At 42.3% G+C, this 20,193-nt stretch overlaps 1 protein-coding gene across 1 annotated transcript in view; it reads right to left on the reverse strand.

The window, feature by feature from the left end:
• Positions 1–20,193, reverse strand: part of GABRA2 (gamma-aminobutyric acid type A receptor subunit alpha2) — a 165,290-nt gene that overhangs the window by 87,836 nt on the left and 57,261 nt on the right. The window contains exon 5 of the mRNA XM_088450552.1: positions 17,886–18,106. Within this exon, the coding sequence (XP_088306678.1) occupies positions 17,886–18,106 (221 nt within the window). The remainder of the gene's footprint in view (positions 1–17,885; positions 18,107–20,193) is intronic.

The raw sequence follows: 20,193 nt of genomic DNA on the forward strand, positions 1-20,193 counted from the left end.
TATGGCATGCTTGCCACAGAGTGGCACAAGGCCATGATTCGGGTGGCACTAGCCTGTCGGCCTGAAACTGTTACTTGGGAAGCTTTCGGGAGGCACAGTGCCGCTTGGATGCTCGGAATGACTAGGGAGACAGTCCCAAGCTCCGCCTACATCACGCATGTCAGGTTGTGCGGCTGCACCTTTGTCCCCACCTTTACTTTGTCTTAGGCCTTCCTGGTCCACATTAGAGCAGGCCTTTTCCTGCACCCACAATGCCATCCACCTCAGAGTGGAGCCTTTTTTTGAGCCCAGAACGCCATCCATCTTAGAGAGAAGCCTTTTTCTGCGCTGGGAACGCCACATAGTAGACTGACAGCCACACAGGAGACTGAATGCATGTTATGCGTACATGTGCAGGTCTCCGGGAACATGGAGCCCGTGCCACGTTCCCAGATACGTCTCTATTGTACATGTGCAAAACACCGGGAAAATGGTCACCACGCCAGTTTACCAGTGATTTCTGCTGTACAGCAGTGCCAACTGATGCGGGACTCCAGAGAGGTAAGTTTAATTATGGATGTTGGGTGTGTGGGCCCTCCTGGACACAGGCCAATGTGCACCCTACACCAGTGATTCCCAACCTCGGTCCTCAAGGCACACTAACAGTCCTGATTTTGGTGATATCCAGGCTTCAGCACAGAAGGTTAAATCAAAATAACTGAGGTACTATATATACCTGAGCTCCAGGCTATTCTCAAAACCTGGACTGTTAGTGTGCCTTGAGGACCGTGGTTGGGAACCCCTGCCCTACACCATGCACCCATTTTAGATATGCCAATGGGTAGTTGGTTGTATTTTGTGGAAGGGAGGGGGATAGATTGTTGAATATTGGGGGGAAGGAGGCGGATAGATTGCTAAATATACAATGAAGTCTTGCTCAGTGAGTGTGGAGGGGTCTTTAAGGCTGTATATACAAGTATATACCTCCTCACAAACCATTTCCTTCATATTCTCTATTATCAGCCCCTATGAAATTACCTTCCTTTCTATTTACTGTTAAATATTTTTTATTTACGGTCCCTAGACCGCCTGCATCCACACTGCAGCATATCAGCACTCATCTTAAACTGGGAACATTTTCAGGGGCCTCCCTCAACTATAGAGCACCAGTCATTCCAGCAAGCTCCCTGAATATGCAACTCGCTGCAAAATAGTTAAATTAAAAATCTCCTTATATTGTATTTTGGCTGCAACAATTTTTTGGTAACTGGTCCAAATCCAGTTGCCGACTGTTGCAGAGTTCAAGCCCTTCATAACTGCCTCCAAAGTCAGTTTGAATTACAGTGCGGAGATACCACCAGCTGCCAGCAAGTGCTATCTTAGACTGAAAGGAACAACTAATATAATCTGCAGGACTTTGAGTCCCCAAAGATTAGCTGTAATACTCTACGGAGATTGGTCAAATAAGCATATATAAGCCTACATCAATTCTTACGCATCCAACCAGCATGTCTGGGTAGAGCAGTTCGCTGGTATGGTGAACTGCCATCAACATTTTCAGCAATGAAGAAAGTTGCATTTTCTCTGTTATTTGCTTTTGGAACAAGGCTATGAGCAAGTTTTTTAAAGACTGAAAAACACACTAAGGGCCTGATTCAGACCCGCTTTCGAGCGCTATGCGCTCGCAAGCGGGTCGATGACGGCCCAGTGCGCATGCGCGCGATCCAGATAGCGACGGGCAATCAGTCGCTCCGGGTCTCGTACCAAAGGGGGCGTGCTGTCAATGTTGAGTGACAGCACGCCCCCTTTGGTGGGCGGGCCGGGGGCGTGGCTGCCCAGACGGAGGCGTTCCCATGGGAACGCCTACTGTCTGGGGCCGGCCCCACTGACATCACAAGTGATGTCAGTGGGAGTGCTTTCGGCTCTGTTAGAGCCGAAAGCACTCTGGGGCTTGCGGCAACGAGACCCTACCACAAGGGTCTCCTTGCAAGCCCGATGGTCGCGATGGTCTTGACCATCGCGACCATCATCATGGCAGCTCGCTATAGCTGTGGGTGGTCACCCACAGCTCTGCGAGCGGCCAGGAGGCCGTTCTGAAGAAAAATGCCCGGCCCTGATTCAGAGCGAGCGCTGTTATAGCGTCCGGCTCTGAATCAGGCCCTAAGTCCTAAACAAAGTAGATAACCAGTGCAAATTTCTGAGGCATGTCTTTGTCTGCAGACTACAAATTATCAACCAAACTTGAACAAATTAACTTCACGAAATGAAGAACTGGGAACCCACTAATGGTTTATGTAAGTACCCCTCTATTAATCTTGTTAATAATTATGTGTATAAACAGGGCAATTAGAGGTGTGCGAGAGGTGCTCTGCGGGTGGCACCGACGCTGCCCCAAGGTCCCTGCAACTGGCTAGATGGGTGAATGGAACAACACCCTGCAGCTAGTGTCACTGCTGTATCAACACCGGAGCATCCGCTGAACACTCCAGACATGCAACCGACATCCTCTACAGCACCCCACTCCAGCAGTGCCAATGTCCTTACTGGTGCTGGTGGCCCCACCCTCTTGGTATGACGTCATGCGACCAGGGGTGTGGCCGGACACAGGGTGCCATAAAGTCCTGTTAAGGCTCTGTGTATATGACATATTGTAATGGTGGTGACATTCTGGTGGTTTGACACCTGAGATTAAAAACGTTACCTACCCATTATATAACAGAACATACATTATTATTATTATTATTATTATTATTATTATTCGGACTGCTTGGGACTTGTTCCTAATCACAACCTTACACGCCGGGTTTCAGTTTTGTAACACAACAAAAGAGGAGTGGATTGCTCATTTGGTGATTGGGAATGCACACCTGCTGGTGCTGAAATCTTTGGGGTACTACCCTACAAGTTGTTTACTGGTAATGTGGACCACCTTGGTTAAAATATTTTGTAGTACATTTAAAAATTGCTACTACTTTGTATTTGTTATATGTGTCCTGTTATTTTGCTACAGTGTTAATTTTCTTATATATATAAAAAAAAAAAAAATACCACTGCTTTCTCCCTTCTGGCACTGGTATTTCCCTCATTACTATTTTTTAGCAGTGTCCCTTACATTGATTGTAAAAAGAGAGATAATTGGTGGTTGTAGTTGTATGTATAACATTTTCGCTGAACAATAGTTAATTATCACCTTACTTTTAGGCTGTATAACTTTCTGGGTAACATTTTTCTAGATAAGAGATGTCATGTATCATAATTTTCAAAGCTATAAGAAAATAATTAAACCAGGGGTTTTCAAGTCCTCAAGTACCATCAACAGGTCATGTTTTGTGGATTTTTTAATCATGCACAGGTGAGTTAATCTATTTTGCTCAAGCATTAATTATCCCGCCTTCTTCCACAGACAGAAATCCTCAAATCGTTACCTGCTGGGAAAACTTGAGGGTTGACATTGCAAAATGAATGAACAAAATGAAGGATCCCCTAGGAATACTGGGTAGATATATGGAAATTACTTCTAACTCATGGTTATTGGTCAACCAAATATCCAAAATTGATGGTTTTCAATGTATTGCTAGAGAAGCTGAAGCATAGGGGTGGACACTGGAAGCCCGTCATCAAATGGTGGAATGTTTCCCAACACTGAAGCTCCAATGCGATGGTGACTGACCATCGCATCAAAACTATGTAAGGGAAGTACCATTGCGATGGTATGTGATTTGCTCAGAATCCCGGGGTGCAGTAAATACCACAAAACACACAGCTGAATTCTTTGAAGACAATTGCTTCCGTACGATTCCAAGATGGCTAACATCACCAAGCCATCACCGAATGGAAACACCACTAGAATAGATAGATTGATGGCTTCTGCATATTACCTTCTAAAATATATTTTCCAAATCATAGAGTATAATTAAAGTCTAGACAATGTCATTTTTCTTAAGCTCAAATCTCACATGAATTGGTGTAATTCTTTTAACATGCTGAAACAACTAGAAAGCACCACCCATATAAACCCATTGAAATAGTGCCCCCCACCCCCTCCATCCAATGGCTAAATAGCACATGGCAAAATACTGTCATTATCCACCCAAGAATGTTTTCATACGACCCTACATTAGCCTATACATACACATACACACAAACGCAAACCTACACATTTATAAAGTTGAGGCGCTTTAAATATAGCCTGACATATTTTAATTTAAATTGAGCATCTCTATTTAAAATTAACAGGATTCAGTTTTATGTAATGTGACATTACAGTCAGATGTGTTCTATTGCAAACAGAACGGAATATGTTTTGCTTGAATAGTGTCAATAACAAGAAATATATGCTGTGCATGATTTTATATTACATCTGACACTGTTAAACTGCTGTGAAGCAGACAAAGTGAAATATATCAGTTGAGATGATTCGTTGGCGTTCCGGTGTCAATGTTCTGAGATTTGAGGTAAAAAGGCATGAAGCACAGTATAGAGTGTTGAAGTGGAACAACATAATACTGCTCCATTCAACATCTAAACCATCACATCAATGTCTTTTATGTAACAGTATTCTGAGCTAAACATGTTGGGGTCAACAGCTGTTGCATATTAAATGACAGAAAGTGTCTCTACACTACAGCATAGTGATCTCTCTTGAACAAGCGAAAGCAATATTTAAAAAAAAAAAAAAACACATTATCTGATCTTTACAGTCTTCTGTGTGTATTTAAACCACACTGACATGTCATATGCCTCCAGCTTCTCTATTTCTGCAGGGTCATTTTCTTTGCAGTGTGTTAGAAGGATCTACTATTTAAATACTTAAAAAGTTCTGTCAAATAAAAATAGTTTTTTCATTTAAATATCTATATCTATATATAAGTGAGAAAGTGTGTGTGTGTCTGTCTGTTTGTCCTTTATGCACGGCCAGAGTTCTGGATCTAGCTCCACCAAATTTGGCATGGTGGTGTAATTTGACTAGAATTAGGTTTTTGCCTAGGTTTGAACTACGTCAGGGCCACACATTGTCACACAATCCCTAAAAATGGGGACACTTTTAAATTACACAGGTTCCAGGGGAGACTCAAGTGGAAATTGACAGTTTGCCAAAAACCTGCATGAAAGCCACAAAAGTATCCTTTTAACCTCGCAGTCTGAGCAAACTTTATGACTCATGCAAGTTCATATTAAATCCAGAATTAGTCCTTATTAAAGTGACCATATATATTAGTCAGCCCTCTGTGTTTGCATGCAAGAGCATAACTAGAACTTTGGGGGCCACATAGCAAGATCTTAAAAAGGCCCCCCCAGAGATAAAAACACACATACATTTGCCTCGACACAAAGCCCACACAGAGCCCATTCAGGTTATGCCACAACAGTAGTACCACTTATACACATTATGCCACGCAGTAGTAGTGTCTCTAATGCCTCACAGTAATACCCCTTACACTACACACTAATGTCCCTTACATATTATACCACACAGTAATGCCCTTTACAGATTATGCCACATCGTAGTAGTACCCCATATAACACATTTTTCAACACAATAGTAGTGCCCCTTACACATTGTGCCACACAGTAATGCCCCTTACACATTATGTCCCCCCAGCAACTCACCTTCCAGTGTCCCTGCTGCCACCTTGCCTCCCCCTGTCTGCCATCAGCAGCCAGCAGGTGTGGATTTGGGGCCAGGCCACCAGCTGATTACAGCTGGTGAACTGGCAGGCAGCGGCAGACATGGACAGACAGCACCGGCACAAGTTTAAACTGGCGCTGTTCATGAGCCAATCAGAGGTCGCACACCGATAGCCAATCAGGAGCAGCCACTGCTGATTGGCTGACAGTACGCGAGCTCTCATTGCCTCATGACCAGCGGCGCTGTCTCTCCGTGTCTGCCTGCTGGTGTGCCAGCTGTAATCAACTGGCAGGCCAGCACCAAATAAACACCACTGCCACTGGCACTCTGACTGGACAATCCCACCTTGTGTACGTGACTGGGTGCAAGGGGAGTGGCAAGCCACAGAGGCAGCTCGGGTACCATAGTAGCCACACCCCTTGCACCGGCTGTAATTACACCACTGTTTGCATGCATGATAGCAAACTGTGGGGTTCTTTTCAGGATCAATGGAATGGGGTTATAGGACAATGTAAACAAATAAAAGCTGCAGGTGTACTTCAGGGTCCAGTCTTCAACCTGGCAACGCCGGGTATCCCAGCCAGAACTTTATTGTTGTCTGCTTATATTTAAACAAGCTTATTAAATGGTAATGCAATTTTTTTTTAACTATCATTTCAAACAAGGATGAAATGAACAACAGAACATAATTTACACCTACCAGTCATGTCATAGAGGACATTTAAAATAATTTTTAAGATTCTAGATTATATGAATATGTTTCAACTAAAGTGTGGTCATATTCAAAGATTCAATGGCAGAATTGCTGTCTAAAGATGGCATTATCGGTTGTCAACTTCAAAAGCTGTTTAATAAATACCGGTAGGCCCCTTGGTCTGAGGATTCTTTTAGACGTGTGGAATGTCCTATAATTCCTTTGCTGAATACAGTCATTGAGGTCTAAAACAATTTCATCGTGTTTGTTTTTGCTTGGGCCAAAGAAAGAAAATGTGGTTTAAACCATTGTTTTACTTGTTATTATACTACTTTCATTTATTTTATTACTCCAACTCTTCTGTAAGGAAAATAGTAACAATTCAGGTGTTCTGGATTAAATGTTTTCCTGACTACAATGAAACAAAAGTATTGATCCATCCTCTTACTTTGTTCCAAAATCTATTCACAATGGTGTAAACAGATATTCCCCCAATCTGGTAAATGCATGCTATTTGTCACTTTTTCCCACTGTATCTGCTTTATATATTTTTCTTGGTACCTCTATACGGTATATTGTGGAATATACAGGTCAGATCTGCACTTGAGAATTGTCGACATTTTGAATCCCTTTCTTTTCAAATCCTAGCAGTTCAGTATAAAGGAAAGCATCTATCTGGCCCTGCACATTAGTAATAAAATGGGATCTTTTTTTATTTTAAAAAGTGACCAGCATGGTAGAGTCTATATTGCTAGAGGGATTCCATGCTAATGTCATAAGGCATCTAGATGACGTGGCTATATTTTTGTGGTTTGCTAATGTTATAAAACTATCAATTGCCTCCCTGTAATGTAACAAATATTTAAATGATCTTTTTATCTCTCTGTAAAAGGAAGATTGTTCCTTGTGGATATATCAATTAACTGAAAGGTCTTAAAAATCCATTCTTGGGCCACAATGAAACAACTGGTCTACAATCTTGGATTATATAGCACTGGAAAACCAGAATTAATTGCAAAGCCCATAAAACATTATAAATTATTGACATCTGTTTTACTATAAAATTGAATTTATCATTGGAATGAGCTAAAAATGCTGATAAGATTCAATTGCTCTAAACAGAAATATTTGTAAGATGCTCTTTCGCAGTGACTGTCGGGTTTGGAGAATCTCTTTATGCACTCACTTATGGCATAAGCACATCTGCATCAGTTATATGCAAGTCTATACAGGCATTCCACATTTCCCATGGTAAGCTTTAATTTCTTAAACATGAGTGTGATGTTCTTGCTAATGTTCTATGTACCAATTCCTGCTTGACGCAGACAACAAAGTGTCTCACTCGTGCCAGGCGCCTCGTGCCACATGGTGTATTGAGGCTGGGGGGTATATTTACTAAAGTGAGGTTTTATAGGGGTGGAGATGTTGACCATAGCAACCAATCAGGTTCTTCTTAACACTTAACTAGCACCTCTAGAAGATAATAACTAGAATCTGATTGGTTGCTATGGGCAAAATCTTCACTTATAAAAACAGTCACTTCAGTAAATTTACCTGAGGGTGTCGTTATGTTTTACTTACCAGCAGGGGCGTCGGAAGGATTTTATATTGGGGGGTTGATATTTTACTACTACAGTGGAGGATATTTTTCCATGTAAAACAATCTAAACTTTACATGTTCCCACAGGTGGTGGAAATCTGGTGCTGACCCATATGTTCAGTGGGAAGCCTTCATATAAACCAGGTGCAAATTATATGGGAAAGGGTATTTATAGCTCCAATCTATCAATCTAATAAAAACCCTTAAAAGTGAAAACATAGCTTATAAAATGTAGGCACTTCTTATCACAGTCAAACTCAGGGGACACTAAAGGTAAACAGAATCCACCTTCTATACTTCACTTAAGCTCTATACCCGCCTTTACAATCGTAGGACAGATCTTCCATTTCCCTACCCATTTGTGAGATATTTTGCAAGTGTGTAGGTACCTATGATCATGTTTTCGCAGAATAAAACTAATTGCATCTGAAGATCTGGTTTTATGGGCGCCCTAACATTCATCAGATGCGATGGCACAATGTTTGACACACCAGTGTTCTGTCAGATGCTTCTGCCTATGCTCCTCCAGCAGTGTAGCCAGGTATCTGTAGAGTGTGTACAGGGGGTCAGCAGATGGTTTAGAGAGATGAGTTCTGCAGATCGCAAGTATTGCTGTAATGGTGTGTTCACGTGAATCTGCATGCTGATCGGGACTTTCGATCGTAAGTGTGATAGTAAGAAAAATCTGAAGGATCATAACTTTACTGGTAATATAATAATATTATCCTTTATTTATAAAGCACCAATATATTACACAGTGCTATACAGAATGCTTATTCATTGACATAGCACTGCCCCCTCCCCCCAAATTTTTTAAATAGGGGCATGAGATTTTGCACCTGAAAAAGGGCCATGGCCCAATGGGGAAGTGCCAGGGAAGAGATATGGGAGGCCAGGAGATGCTGGGGATAAAAGAAGAGGAAGCTACAAGTGAGAATGATAATAAACAGGATAACTGACAGGCCCAAACAGCGCCCTCTTCCCTGCAGTACCCCGTGCCATGGCACTGGTCGCACTACCCTAGTTACGGCCCTAATTAATATTTACAGTGGTCTAAGTGGGAATTTAGAAGTAACCCTGAAGCTTTAGGGATTATGATTGATATAAATTTATTTTATTCCTAATTTGAAGGTACAGTGATGTGTCTTTGGAATTTACTAAATCATATTATAAAGCATCGACCATCTCTCCCATGTTGTAACCACGTGGTACACACAGACAGACACACATGGGACACACACAGACACACATGGGACACATAGTCAGACAGATATAGAACAGAGGCTGAGAATAACATCTAGTATCCTAAAATCTGGCTCTATCAGCAAAGTACCTGCCTGTGGCATATTAGAAGTTCAGGTCTGTTCATTGCACCGAGGGGAATAAAGTTTTAATAATAAAGGCGTTATACAGCTGCACGGGAATATGTAAATTAATTATTGTCCCTTCTCACAAATCAAACTGGAGACAATTCTCTTAGTTGTGAGCAAGTGACAGAGGCATTACAGAAGACAGACAAAGGAAAAACAAGATCCTGCATTTGAGCACTCACAGGCTGACTTAACACATTAAAGCCAAATATGATTATTTGAAATAGTATTATAATATTATAATAATTTAACTTTTATTTATATAAAGTTAAAATAGTCTATAAAAGTGATCAATTCTGTTTGTATGAGACTAACATCATGCTGGTTGGAATCTCTATTTTATCTAAGATCAGCACATTCAATTAATTGCTTCAGTCCCAGTAATTACACTTAATTGGTTCTTCAATGTGGTGAAAAGTCACGACCTAACAATTTGTCACCAGGATAAATATTATTGGTATGTTCTGTCACCATACATAGAAAAGTTCTTAGATAGGTATTAGGATCCTGTACAGCCTCACTCCCCATATACTGATGTTAATAATATCAAAGGATAAATATTACACTGGTGTAAGTAACAATGCCATTATAATCCATTATATATAACAGAGTGTAATAATCCCTTTTGACAGTACAAGTGTCAGTGCAAGGGGATACATAAGACTTGATACAGTAAATATCACTCGTATTTTACATGGTTTCTATTTTCATTGGACAAATGTCTTTCATCTACATATTACCAAACAAAACGAGATGTTGTCTTGATAATTCAATGAATGGGTGCCAGTGAACAGAGGTGCCCCCCCCATGGTGTCACCCGGTGCGCGGAGGGATACTGTGTGCCAGGAAGAGGATGTGGTCAAGCGGGTAGTGGGGGTGGCCTCAAGGCTTGAACCCCGTGCTTCTTACCGGGGAGGAGGGGTGCAGGAGGTGTGGACTGCGTTGTGTGAGGGAGCCGGTGCAGTCCCGGCTCCCTCACAGTGTCAGTAGCCGAGTGCTGCACTAAATTCTACAGTGCAGCTCTTAGCTTCTGTCACTAACGGGGAGTCTGCACATTGGTGTTACCCAATGGCGGGTGACACCCGGGTGCGGCCAGCACTCCCCTTATTACGCCACTGTCAATGAATGAGTTCTATCCATAAGGACTGATACATTGATGTAAATTACAATTGATGGATAACTTCATTCATATGCTCTCACTCGCCCACAAGCATACTGTATCATTGCTATCTTAGTATTGGCTATCTCAAGCAGATCCTTGCAGGGTTAGGATCACTTGGCAGTTCCTATGCTAATACAGGGGCTATCTCGTATGATGGCTCACTCAGGTAAATGTCACTAATAGTGAACTAGAACAACAGAGCAATTTGGTAACAGGAACTACTATAACATATTAAAAGAGAAAAATACAAAGGGAGAGATTTATCACATCTTGGAGAGAGGTAAAGTGTAGATAGATAAAGTACCAACCAATCAGCTTCTGTCATTTTTCTAGCACAGCCTATAAAATGACAGCTCTAAGGCGGTTGGTTGGCACTCTGGGTCTGATTCAGAGGCAGACGGTAATGCATACGCAACTGCATACTCTCACTGATCGCAGTAGCTAAAAAAGGCTAAAGCAACAGACGGCAGAATTTGTATTGAGATGCCCACCGAAGCCCTCATTGTTGCCCGCACCTACGTACACAAATACAGCATTGTACACAGATCCTCAAAACATTGACAGCTCAAGTAATTCTATGTTCACTCAGAATAGCTGTGGGGAAGTAAGAAATTCAGGGTCAATAGATGGTGTAAAGCAGTACTCGTGTAATGGGTTCTATAAAGATAGAGCAGCATGGGAGCAATGTTAGGCATACTCTCTGTCTATTTGCTTAGCATAACATATTAAGATTGTGTTGCGTATGCCCAGGATCAGCACTGTGCTACCCCTGCCCCCTGATGTCATGCAAAGGGCGCATGGCCGCCAGCACCAGGAAGTGCAGCACTGCCCATAGCTTCCTGCAGTATACCTTCCTGTAGTATCCAAAGGACGCACCTGGCGGAACTACAGCAGCGATACTGGCTGCAGTAGCTAGTAGTAAGTATGGGCAGTGACAGTGCCACTTCGAGGGCCCTCCGCCCTGTGTGACGGTACATGTCACAGACATCCCTAATTACTGCCCTGTACAGGATAAAAGTGCCTACGTCCCTATGCAGATCTGACACTTATGCCTCCGTTGAGAGGCAAAATATGGGAGGGAAGCAACATGCAAAAGCAAAAGGAGTACAGTAAAGGTGTGCTCATGTAATTGCAAACTGAGTCAGACCTGCACTGGGACACATACAGTCAGGTGCATAAATATTGGGACATTGACAGAATTTTCATATTTTGGCCTCTATTCACCACCACAATGGCTTTGAATGAAACAAACAAGGTGTGCTTTAACTGTAGACTTTCAGATTTAATTTGAGGGTAATTACATCCAAATCAGGTGAACGGTGTAGGAATTAACTTTCACTTTTTAATACTTTGTTGCAAATCCTTTGCAGGCAATTACAGCCTGAAGTCTGGAACACATAGACATCACCAGATGCTGGGTTTCATCCCTGGTGATGCTCTGCCAGGCCTCTACTGCAAATGTCTTCAGTTCCTGCTTGTTCTTGGGGCATTTTCCCTTCAGTTTTGTCTTCATCAAGTGAAATGCATGCTCAATCGGATTCAGGTCAGGGGATTGACTTGGCCATTGCATAACATTCCACTTTTTAACCTTAAAAAACTCTTTGGTTGCTTTTGCAGTATGCTTCGGGTCATTGTCCATCTGCACTGTGAAGTGCCGTCCAATGAGTTCTGAAGCATTTGACTAAATATGAGCATATAATATTGCCCGAAACACTTCAGAATTCATTCTGCTGCTTTTGTCAGTAGTCACATCATCAATAAATACAAGGGAACCAGTTCCATTAGCAGCCATACATGCCCACGCCATGACACTACCACCACCATGCTTCACTGATGAGGTGGTATGTTTTGGGTCATGAGCAGTTCCTTTCCTTCTCCATACTCTTCTCTTCTCATCACTCTGGTACAAGTTGATCTTTGTCTCATCTGTCCATAGGATGTTGTTCCAGAACTGTAATGGCTTTTTTAGATGTTGTTTGGCAAACTCTAATCTGGTCTTCCTATTTTTGTGGCTCACCAATGGTTTACATCTTGTGGTGAACCCTCTATATTCACTCTTGTGAAGTCTTCTCTTGATTGTTGACTTTGACACATATACACCTACCTCCTGGAGAGTGTTCTTGATTTGGCCAACTGTTGAGAAGGGGTTTTTCTTCACCAGGGAAATAATTATTCTGTCATCCACCACAGTTGTTTTCCGTGGTCTTCCGGGTCTTTTGGTGTTGCTGAGCTCTCCGGGGCGTTCTTTCTTTTTAAGAATGTTGCAAACGGTTGATTTGGCCACACCTAATGTTTTTGCTATCTCTCTGATGGGTTTGTTTTGATTTTTCAGCCTAATGATGGCTTGCTTCACTGATAATGACAGCTCTTTGGATCTCATATTGAGAGTCGACAGCAACTGATTCCAAATGCAAATGTCACACCTAGAATCAACTCCAGACCTTTTACCTGCTTAGTTGATAATGAAATAACGAGGGAATAGCCCACACCTGTCCATGAAATAGCTTTTGAGTTGATAGTCCTATTACTTTTGGCCCCTTAAAAAGTGGGAGGCACATATAGAAACCGTTGTAATTCCTACACCGTTCACCTGATTTGGATGTAATTACCCTCAAATTAAATCTGAAAGTCTGCAGTTAAAGCACATCTTGTTTGTTTCATTTCAAAGTCATTGTGGTGGTGAATAGAGGCCAAAATATGAAAATGCTGTCAATGTCCAAATATTTATGCACCTGACTGTATATGCTTGTCAGTAGTCATATCACTTGCCAGTTCCTGAGGGATGGTGCAAACACACCCTGATGATAATTACTGCCAGCACGAGCTAGCCGGTTCTGTTTGCTGATTGTGAATTCACCTGTGAAGCTGATGGCTGCTTTCTTTATTTATCAAGCATATATTATATGATTTTGTGGGTGTTTTTTTTTTTTTAGCGACTTTTATTCTTAAGCAAAAACAAAAATTATATCTATAGTATTATAAAGGGCTTTGTTAGATAAATCATATTGCATTTCTCACTATCAAGACATGTTATAAGCCTTTTTTTGTGCGTGTGACCTGGCTAGGGGGATGTAGTTATGAGACCGGCGACCGCTATGCTGCCCGTCTCAATCCCGACGCTGGAAGCCCAGGGACTTAAGACGCTGGAAGACAAGGGACTTAAGATAGGCGTCGAAATACCAATGCCTGTCTTAATCTCGACGCCAGAATCCAGGAGGACGAACGAAGGTAAACCAGGACGCCCTTAGTGTTAGCGGCAGGGGGGGGAGGAGGGTTACGTTTAGGTAGCATAGCAGGGTTAGCGTTAGGTTTTGGGGGGAGAGATTATGGTTAGGCTCCCCTAGGGGGGAGGGTCAGGGCCAGGCACCACTGGGGGGCAGTTAGGCACTAAGGGGGGAGGGTTAGGTTTCGGCACAATGGGGGGAAACTCAGGTTTAGGCACTAACGAGGAAGGTTAGGGCACGAGGTGGGGAGGGTTAGGCTACAAGAATGGAGGGTTAGGGGGGAGAAGGTAAGTTTACCAACCATCGTGATGCCGCTGTCTGTATTTTGACAGTAGGCATTCTGACAGTCGGCATTACATACCAATTCCCTACGTATATGTGCCAGGTGTATGTGCGCCTGATGAAAACCTAGTACATATGCTGCTGGTGCAGAGTTGGACGCCTCTTTCTAATATATAAGCATATGGCGGTTGAAGGGTCGAATTTGCACAAATATAAATATGCTATACATACACAAATATTTCACAGTTAGTAAACAATTCTTATAACCTCTGATGTCTTGATGGCACGTTTCTTTTTTAATTAAACAGTATTTCCAAGTATCCAATGAGTTGTCAACTGTAATAAATATTTTATATGACATACTCAGTTACGCTTCTGACAGTTTTTATTTTTCTAAGTGTTTGACCTGGTTTTCAAAAGAGATGAAATATAATCTCCCTTATAACAATTTTAAATCAGCAGCCAATATAAGACTAGACACTGGGGACATGCCAGCACTCTTAGCCCATAATCTGAAAGGTGAAGTATAATGGAATATATAAAACAATCAGCAGTGGCAATTTAAGGAACACATCTTCATATAAAAAATGGTTTATAAATGATCCCACTGACAGGCAAGCATGAGCCTTGGCTTTTATACAACCAGATACATTAATATAGGACATTAAACATGCTAAGTAATCCCAGTAGAGAGTACATCATTCATTGCACTCAGCACAGTGAAATAATTAAGGAGACCTACTAAGAGCTTGATATATTATGAGGGGGACAAGGTGGGAGTGCTAAAGGAAGCACAGTTTCCGAGTAGCTAAGATGATGATAGATCGGGCAGTTAAGTTAATAAGGCCATGTAGGGCTAAGTCAGACCCGCAATATGGTTTGGGATCATGTCAGACAGATTCACGGTAACAAGACCTCAATGCCCATGGAAATTGTCCTTTCTGTAGACCAGTCAGGCTTTTGGCCAAGCCAGTGGTGAGTTCACTGATCATGAATACAGGCAATCAGAAAACGTTAAGGCTAAAGAGAATCAGGAGAAAAAATGGAAAACTACATCAAAAGTTTCCTAATGTAAACACTTACAGCACAGAGATAAAAAAACAATGTATTAATCCTTACCCTTGAACATAAGGGAATATCCACAACACGTATATGTAAACACAATAAGTTACCCCTATCAAAATGGAATACTAAAACATTTACAGTGTAAAAGACGTAACTCATCCCTAAGGTATAAGCACTGGGACTCCTTGACAACCGGTTCCCCGAATATCTGGATTTCTTCGAGGTGTTGGATAAGTGGGTCCCAATGCAAATGTGTCTGAAATTAGATTCAAGTCCAGTGCAGCTGAACACACCCTACTGCTGACATGTTTTGACCTAAATGGGTCGTTTTCAAAGCATAACGGTGTGTGTGCCAATAAAATTATAAATACCATTTTTTACTCCAGATTATATAATTTTTTAAGGTGGATCTATTTATGTCATATAGTATTTTCTATGTTTATTGTGCCTAGCACCATATATAGTCAGCCACCCCCCTACTTATGAGCTTTGGATTTTTTTGGTCCAGTTGGTGATTGGACCAGGGTGACCATAGGCTGCTTTTGCATGTTAATATTGCGTCTCCTAGGTGTCAAAAATACATTATTGATTTCTCTAAATAGAATCAGAGCATTCAGTAAAATTTCAAAATACAGTAATGATAAAGAGATAAAAGTAGAATGAAAGAAATCCATCTCTGAAATATCCAGAGAAAGACCCAAACTGTTGTGATGCACATTTCTGCCAGCATCGCCTTTGTAATGGGAACACTTTGCTGAATGCTGACATAAGGCTAACATTGTATGAAAAGTTTGAGTAACATGACACATTTAACTGTACATAAGCATGCTAACAAGTAGATAAAACTATGTGTTGCTAGGTAGGGATGCACATCGGCGCTACCTAATTGACTCTAAGGGAAACAAAAATGGACCAGTGCCAGTGGATCGGTCCATGGCAGAAGCATTGCAGCGAATTGCCTGAACTTGTGATTATGATTGAGTTTGTCATTTGCAGATGCAGGATTGGGTGTGCTTTCCCCACAACCACCTGTTACAGCAGCTGTGCAGTACATTAGCATCCCTGAAAGCTGACGCTTGCTCACAAACCTGTTTCTGGCCCAAAGAGATGTGTCCTCTTACATCCTTGCCGATCGTGCTACAAACGCAAACACGCATTGCACCATGCAATTACCCGCAGATAGCGTACACTACAGTACGCTGCGGCACGCTCTGCACTCACACCATGCAATCCTATGGAGTCACAGGTTACAAATGCAGTGTGCGTATCCGCTCACAGGCGCACACGCCTTGTGCCATGTGCGGCGCAATTTGCCGCATATGCAGCTAAGACGTTGCAGGACACATCTGTATCATGACTGATTTTCAGTTGGATGACAAGTTATTAACTTGTCCGGATCACTCTCCCATTTCAGTTCAGCTTGTCGCACTGTACGAGTGACCAACATAGGCAAATGGGTACAAGGGAAAGTCTAAAAATAACAAAGTTCCAACCCAGGCCTGGGAAATGGTTCTACTAATTACATGGTCAAAAAAAGCTGCTGACATTTAGAAGGAATATTCGGGTTACTTTGCTGTTACGCAGGTGCACTTATACACAAGTATGAAAAATAGCATGAAGACAGAACTCAGTTTTTAACATGTATAACATATAGGATAAGGACAGATATTGTGATCTGGACCAATAACATATTAGCTGACTCCTGAGATAGTGAGTGATCTTCCGGACTCCCAAGGTAGTCTGGAAATCTCACTGATGCCCAGCCAGAATGAGACATAGCAGTCGCAAAACAGCATCACAACGCAATTTCAGTTTCTGTCTAACCCACATCGTCACACCGCATATACATGCCTACTCTCCCGATTGGTCAGGACCCTCCCGAAAATCGGGTGCTGCTCCCGACCTCCTGGAAAAGTAAGCATGCCTCACGGCCCCTCCAGTTCCCCCCCCCCGCAATACCACCCCACACACCTGCAGCAGGGGGGTTGATGACGCGATTCTTGCTGAATCGCGTCATCATGACCCCGCCCCCTGCTCCACAATGCCGGAAATCTCGATATCAGCAAGTATGGCAGTAGGGGAAGCAAAATTATGCAAATTATGTTGCTGTGGGAAGAGTGTAATGATGTGACTCATGTAATTAAGGGCCTGAATCAGCAAGGATCACAATTGCAAAGATTTACGCAGGCAGCTTTGCAATTACGTCCTTGCAATAATGCAAATGCAGCAGGAGGTGTATGACACCCCCTGCTGCATTTGCGATCCCTGCACTGGGCCGGTGGTCGATGGTCGTGATGGTGGATGGCGCTGGGCCTCCGGCCAGCTGAGTAAGCCTCAGCTTACTCAGACGGGCTGGCTTGCGAGCCCAGGACTCTGCGTCGATCCACGCAAATCCTGGGCTTGCCACCCACGGAAAACGGGGCGGACACGCCCCCGTTTCTGTAAACGGGGCCGACCCCGACTCCGCACCGCCCCTTAAATGCCTCTGCCTGTCAATTAGGTAGAGGCATTGAAGGGTCTGCGTGCGACTACGCAGGACCCATTCTGCACACTCGCTATTCGGGATAATCGGGAGACTGCGATCAGAACTGCTAAATGAAGCCCTAAGTCCTGTCTGACCTAATTCACCGAGCTTACATCCTAATGACTAGTAATCAAAATCAATGCTGGACAACTGGTCAATATCAAAATCTTTGGGGCATTATCTATTACCACAATGTCCAGGTACAAATTCCCATTAAAAGTATTTTATTTGAAAATGAATATCCATTAGTAGCAATGCATTACTTACAAGAAGAGAAAAATAAACTTATAAGCTATTACATTTTTCATACCGCTTAATTCTTCATTCATCTTATATGTAATATATAAGGAAAATACCTCATTGTATATAGCAGAGTTCCATCATCTTGAATTCTTAGCAGTTTGTTAGGCATGGTCATGTTGTGGGCTATAGACTTCTTCCCATTGTGAAAGAAAGTGTCTGGAGTCCAAATTTTATTAGCCATCAGATTGTTTAATCGAAGAATACGCATTGGTCCTGTGAACCTCAATCTTTCATCTTCCCAATTTTGTCGAAAAAACACATCTATTGTGTACTCCTGTAATGCAATACAACATTAATAAGCTTAATAATAATTGATTAACAATATAATGTATGTTTGCAGATCTAATTAATTGCTGAGAACATTATCATTTGATTATAGCTAGTTATACCCTGCACAATTGTGTAGTAGACCAGCCAACAGTGACAGAGAGGAGTATACTGCCAGGAGTGCCTCCATATGCTAGACAATGTATGGAGGCGATGTCCATTCACAGCCTCAAGTTGGCTGAATGATGGTTGGGTGAATCAAAAAGGATTGAAAACCAAACTGAATGATCCAGACCATACAGTATATCGGCTGTTTTCAAGCTGTGAACGATCACCATTCATGTCCATACACTTAAACGATAACTGTTCAAGCCAGTCATTCATACCCCTTTTACACCGGAGCTAAAACCCGTGTTTTTGAAGGGTTATCCCGGGCAGCTCCCTGGTGTAAAAGGGCAGAGGGTTGGATCGCCGGGTCGAGTGACCCGGCAATCCAACCCAGGTAACTAGCAGGGTTTAACACGGGCGCAGCCCGTGAAACCCTGCTATGGGAACAGCGCACTCCGGGTCACGAAGACCTGGAGTGCGCTGCTAGCTGGCCGATTGGTCCGGCTTCAGTGGCGCTTGGAGATGACGTCATCTCCAAGCGTCCACTTTCACTCCGCAAAAGCCGGGTCTATGCAGACCCAACTGCGGTGTGAGCGGCGCTGACTCGGGAATATCCCGAGTCAGCGCCGGCAAAATTCCGGGTCTGATCCGAATAGGAACTTTGTTCCAACTCCAGGTCAGACCCGGAATTTAGGTGGAAAGGGGTATTACTGTGTAGTATACAGCCAGCTTTAGACTTCAGATTAATAATGTTTATTCCAAAGCATCAAAGGACCATAGAATAAATTGTATGTGACAGTTTGCCAAATATTCTTTCTCATGGTTGATGAAAGGGTCATTTATCCACATGCAAAGTCAAGATTTTATTTTTGGACAAGATATTTAAATGAGTGTTAAATGGCAGATAGGATGCATTTATGGTGACGTTCACTTGTGTGTGTGTGGTCCTAGAGGTCTTTTCTCCTTACAAAGGACTTCACATATCATCAGAGACAATAGAATTGGAATCTTAGCTTGCATTTTCAATAACACATCTTTTTCAACTTCAGGGTGCACTTTATAGCATAGTTCTAGGTGCAGTTCTATAAATGTAATAAAATGTTAATGTGTATAATAACACTTGGTACTGCCCTCCCCTTGCAATTTTTGATGCTGTATATTATATGATAGCGCGGCACAGTGGGGACGGGGCTGTGATTACATGATTCACAGCACCCAGCCACCCACACCTCCCACTTCTTTTTAAAATTAGGAAAAGTATGTTGGGAGAAAATCAAAAAAGTTTAAGGTACTGATGGGGTGGTCCTAAACTGGTATCAGTTTGTATTTTGTAGTGATGTTTTTACTGTTTTCTGTGTTTCCATGTAGAACTGCAACCTCACAAATGTAGGAACAGACTGATTTTTGTAAATGTCTGTAACACAATTCATAATTGTCTACTTAAAGTAATGCACAGTATCTCTGCACATGTTCTGCCTTTTCAAAGTAAGGAAAGGATAGTGATGAGGTCGCTGTAAATCCATGCCCTAATCTGGAAAACTATATTAGAAAGAGTTCTTAACTTGCTGGGACAGCTATAGTTTAAGTAAAGTATAATGTACAAAGTGCAGCAATCACTGGGCAATAAATTGGAACCTTACTAATGTGTATAAATCATGTCCTCAAAGCCACCTTTACAAAAGCAGAGTCACTCTATCTGACAGGAGAGGTAATGGATATTGGTGCTCCCATTGTCCCCCGCATTCAATCACTGTCTTTTTTCAAATCATTCATTATAGAGGAGTTTTCTCTCCTTCCTCACCCTCCATGTATTTGTTCTCCCAACTTTTCTATATTATTCATTTTAGACTGGTGCCCCCCCATGTTTTTCACAACTTTTCCAGGTCATTTATAATATCAGTGAGACATGTAGCCCTGCCAGCAAATGGTGTAAGAAGGCATTTTGGCACCAATATAAGAAAGTAGCCCCCCTCTGAACACCCCAAA

This window comes from Taudactylus pleione, unplaced genomic scaffold (assembly GCF_031769625.1).
Source record: "Taudactylus pleione unplaced genomic scaffold, aTauple2 ptg000519l, whole genome shotgun sequence".
Lineage (NCBI taxonomy): Eukaryota > Metazoa > Chordata > Amphibia > Anura > Myobatrachidae > Taudactylus > Taudactylus pleione.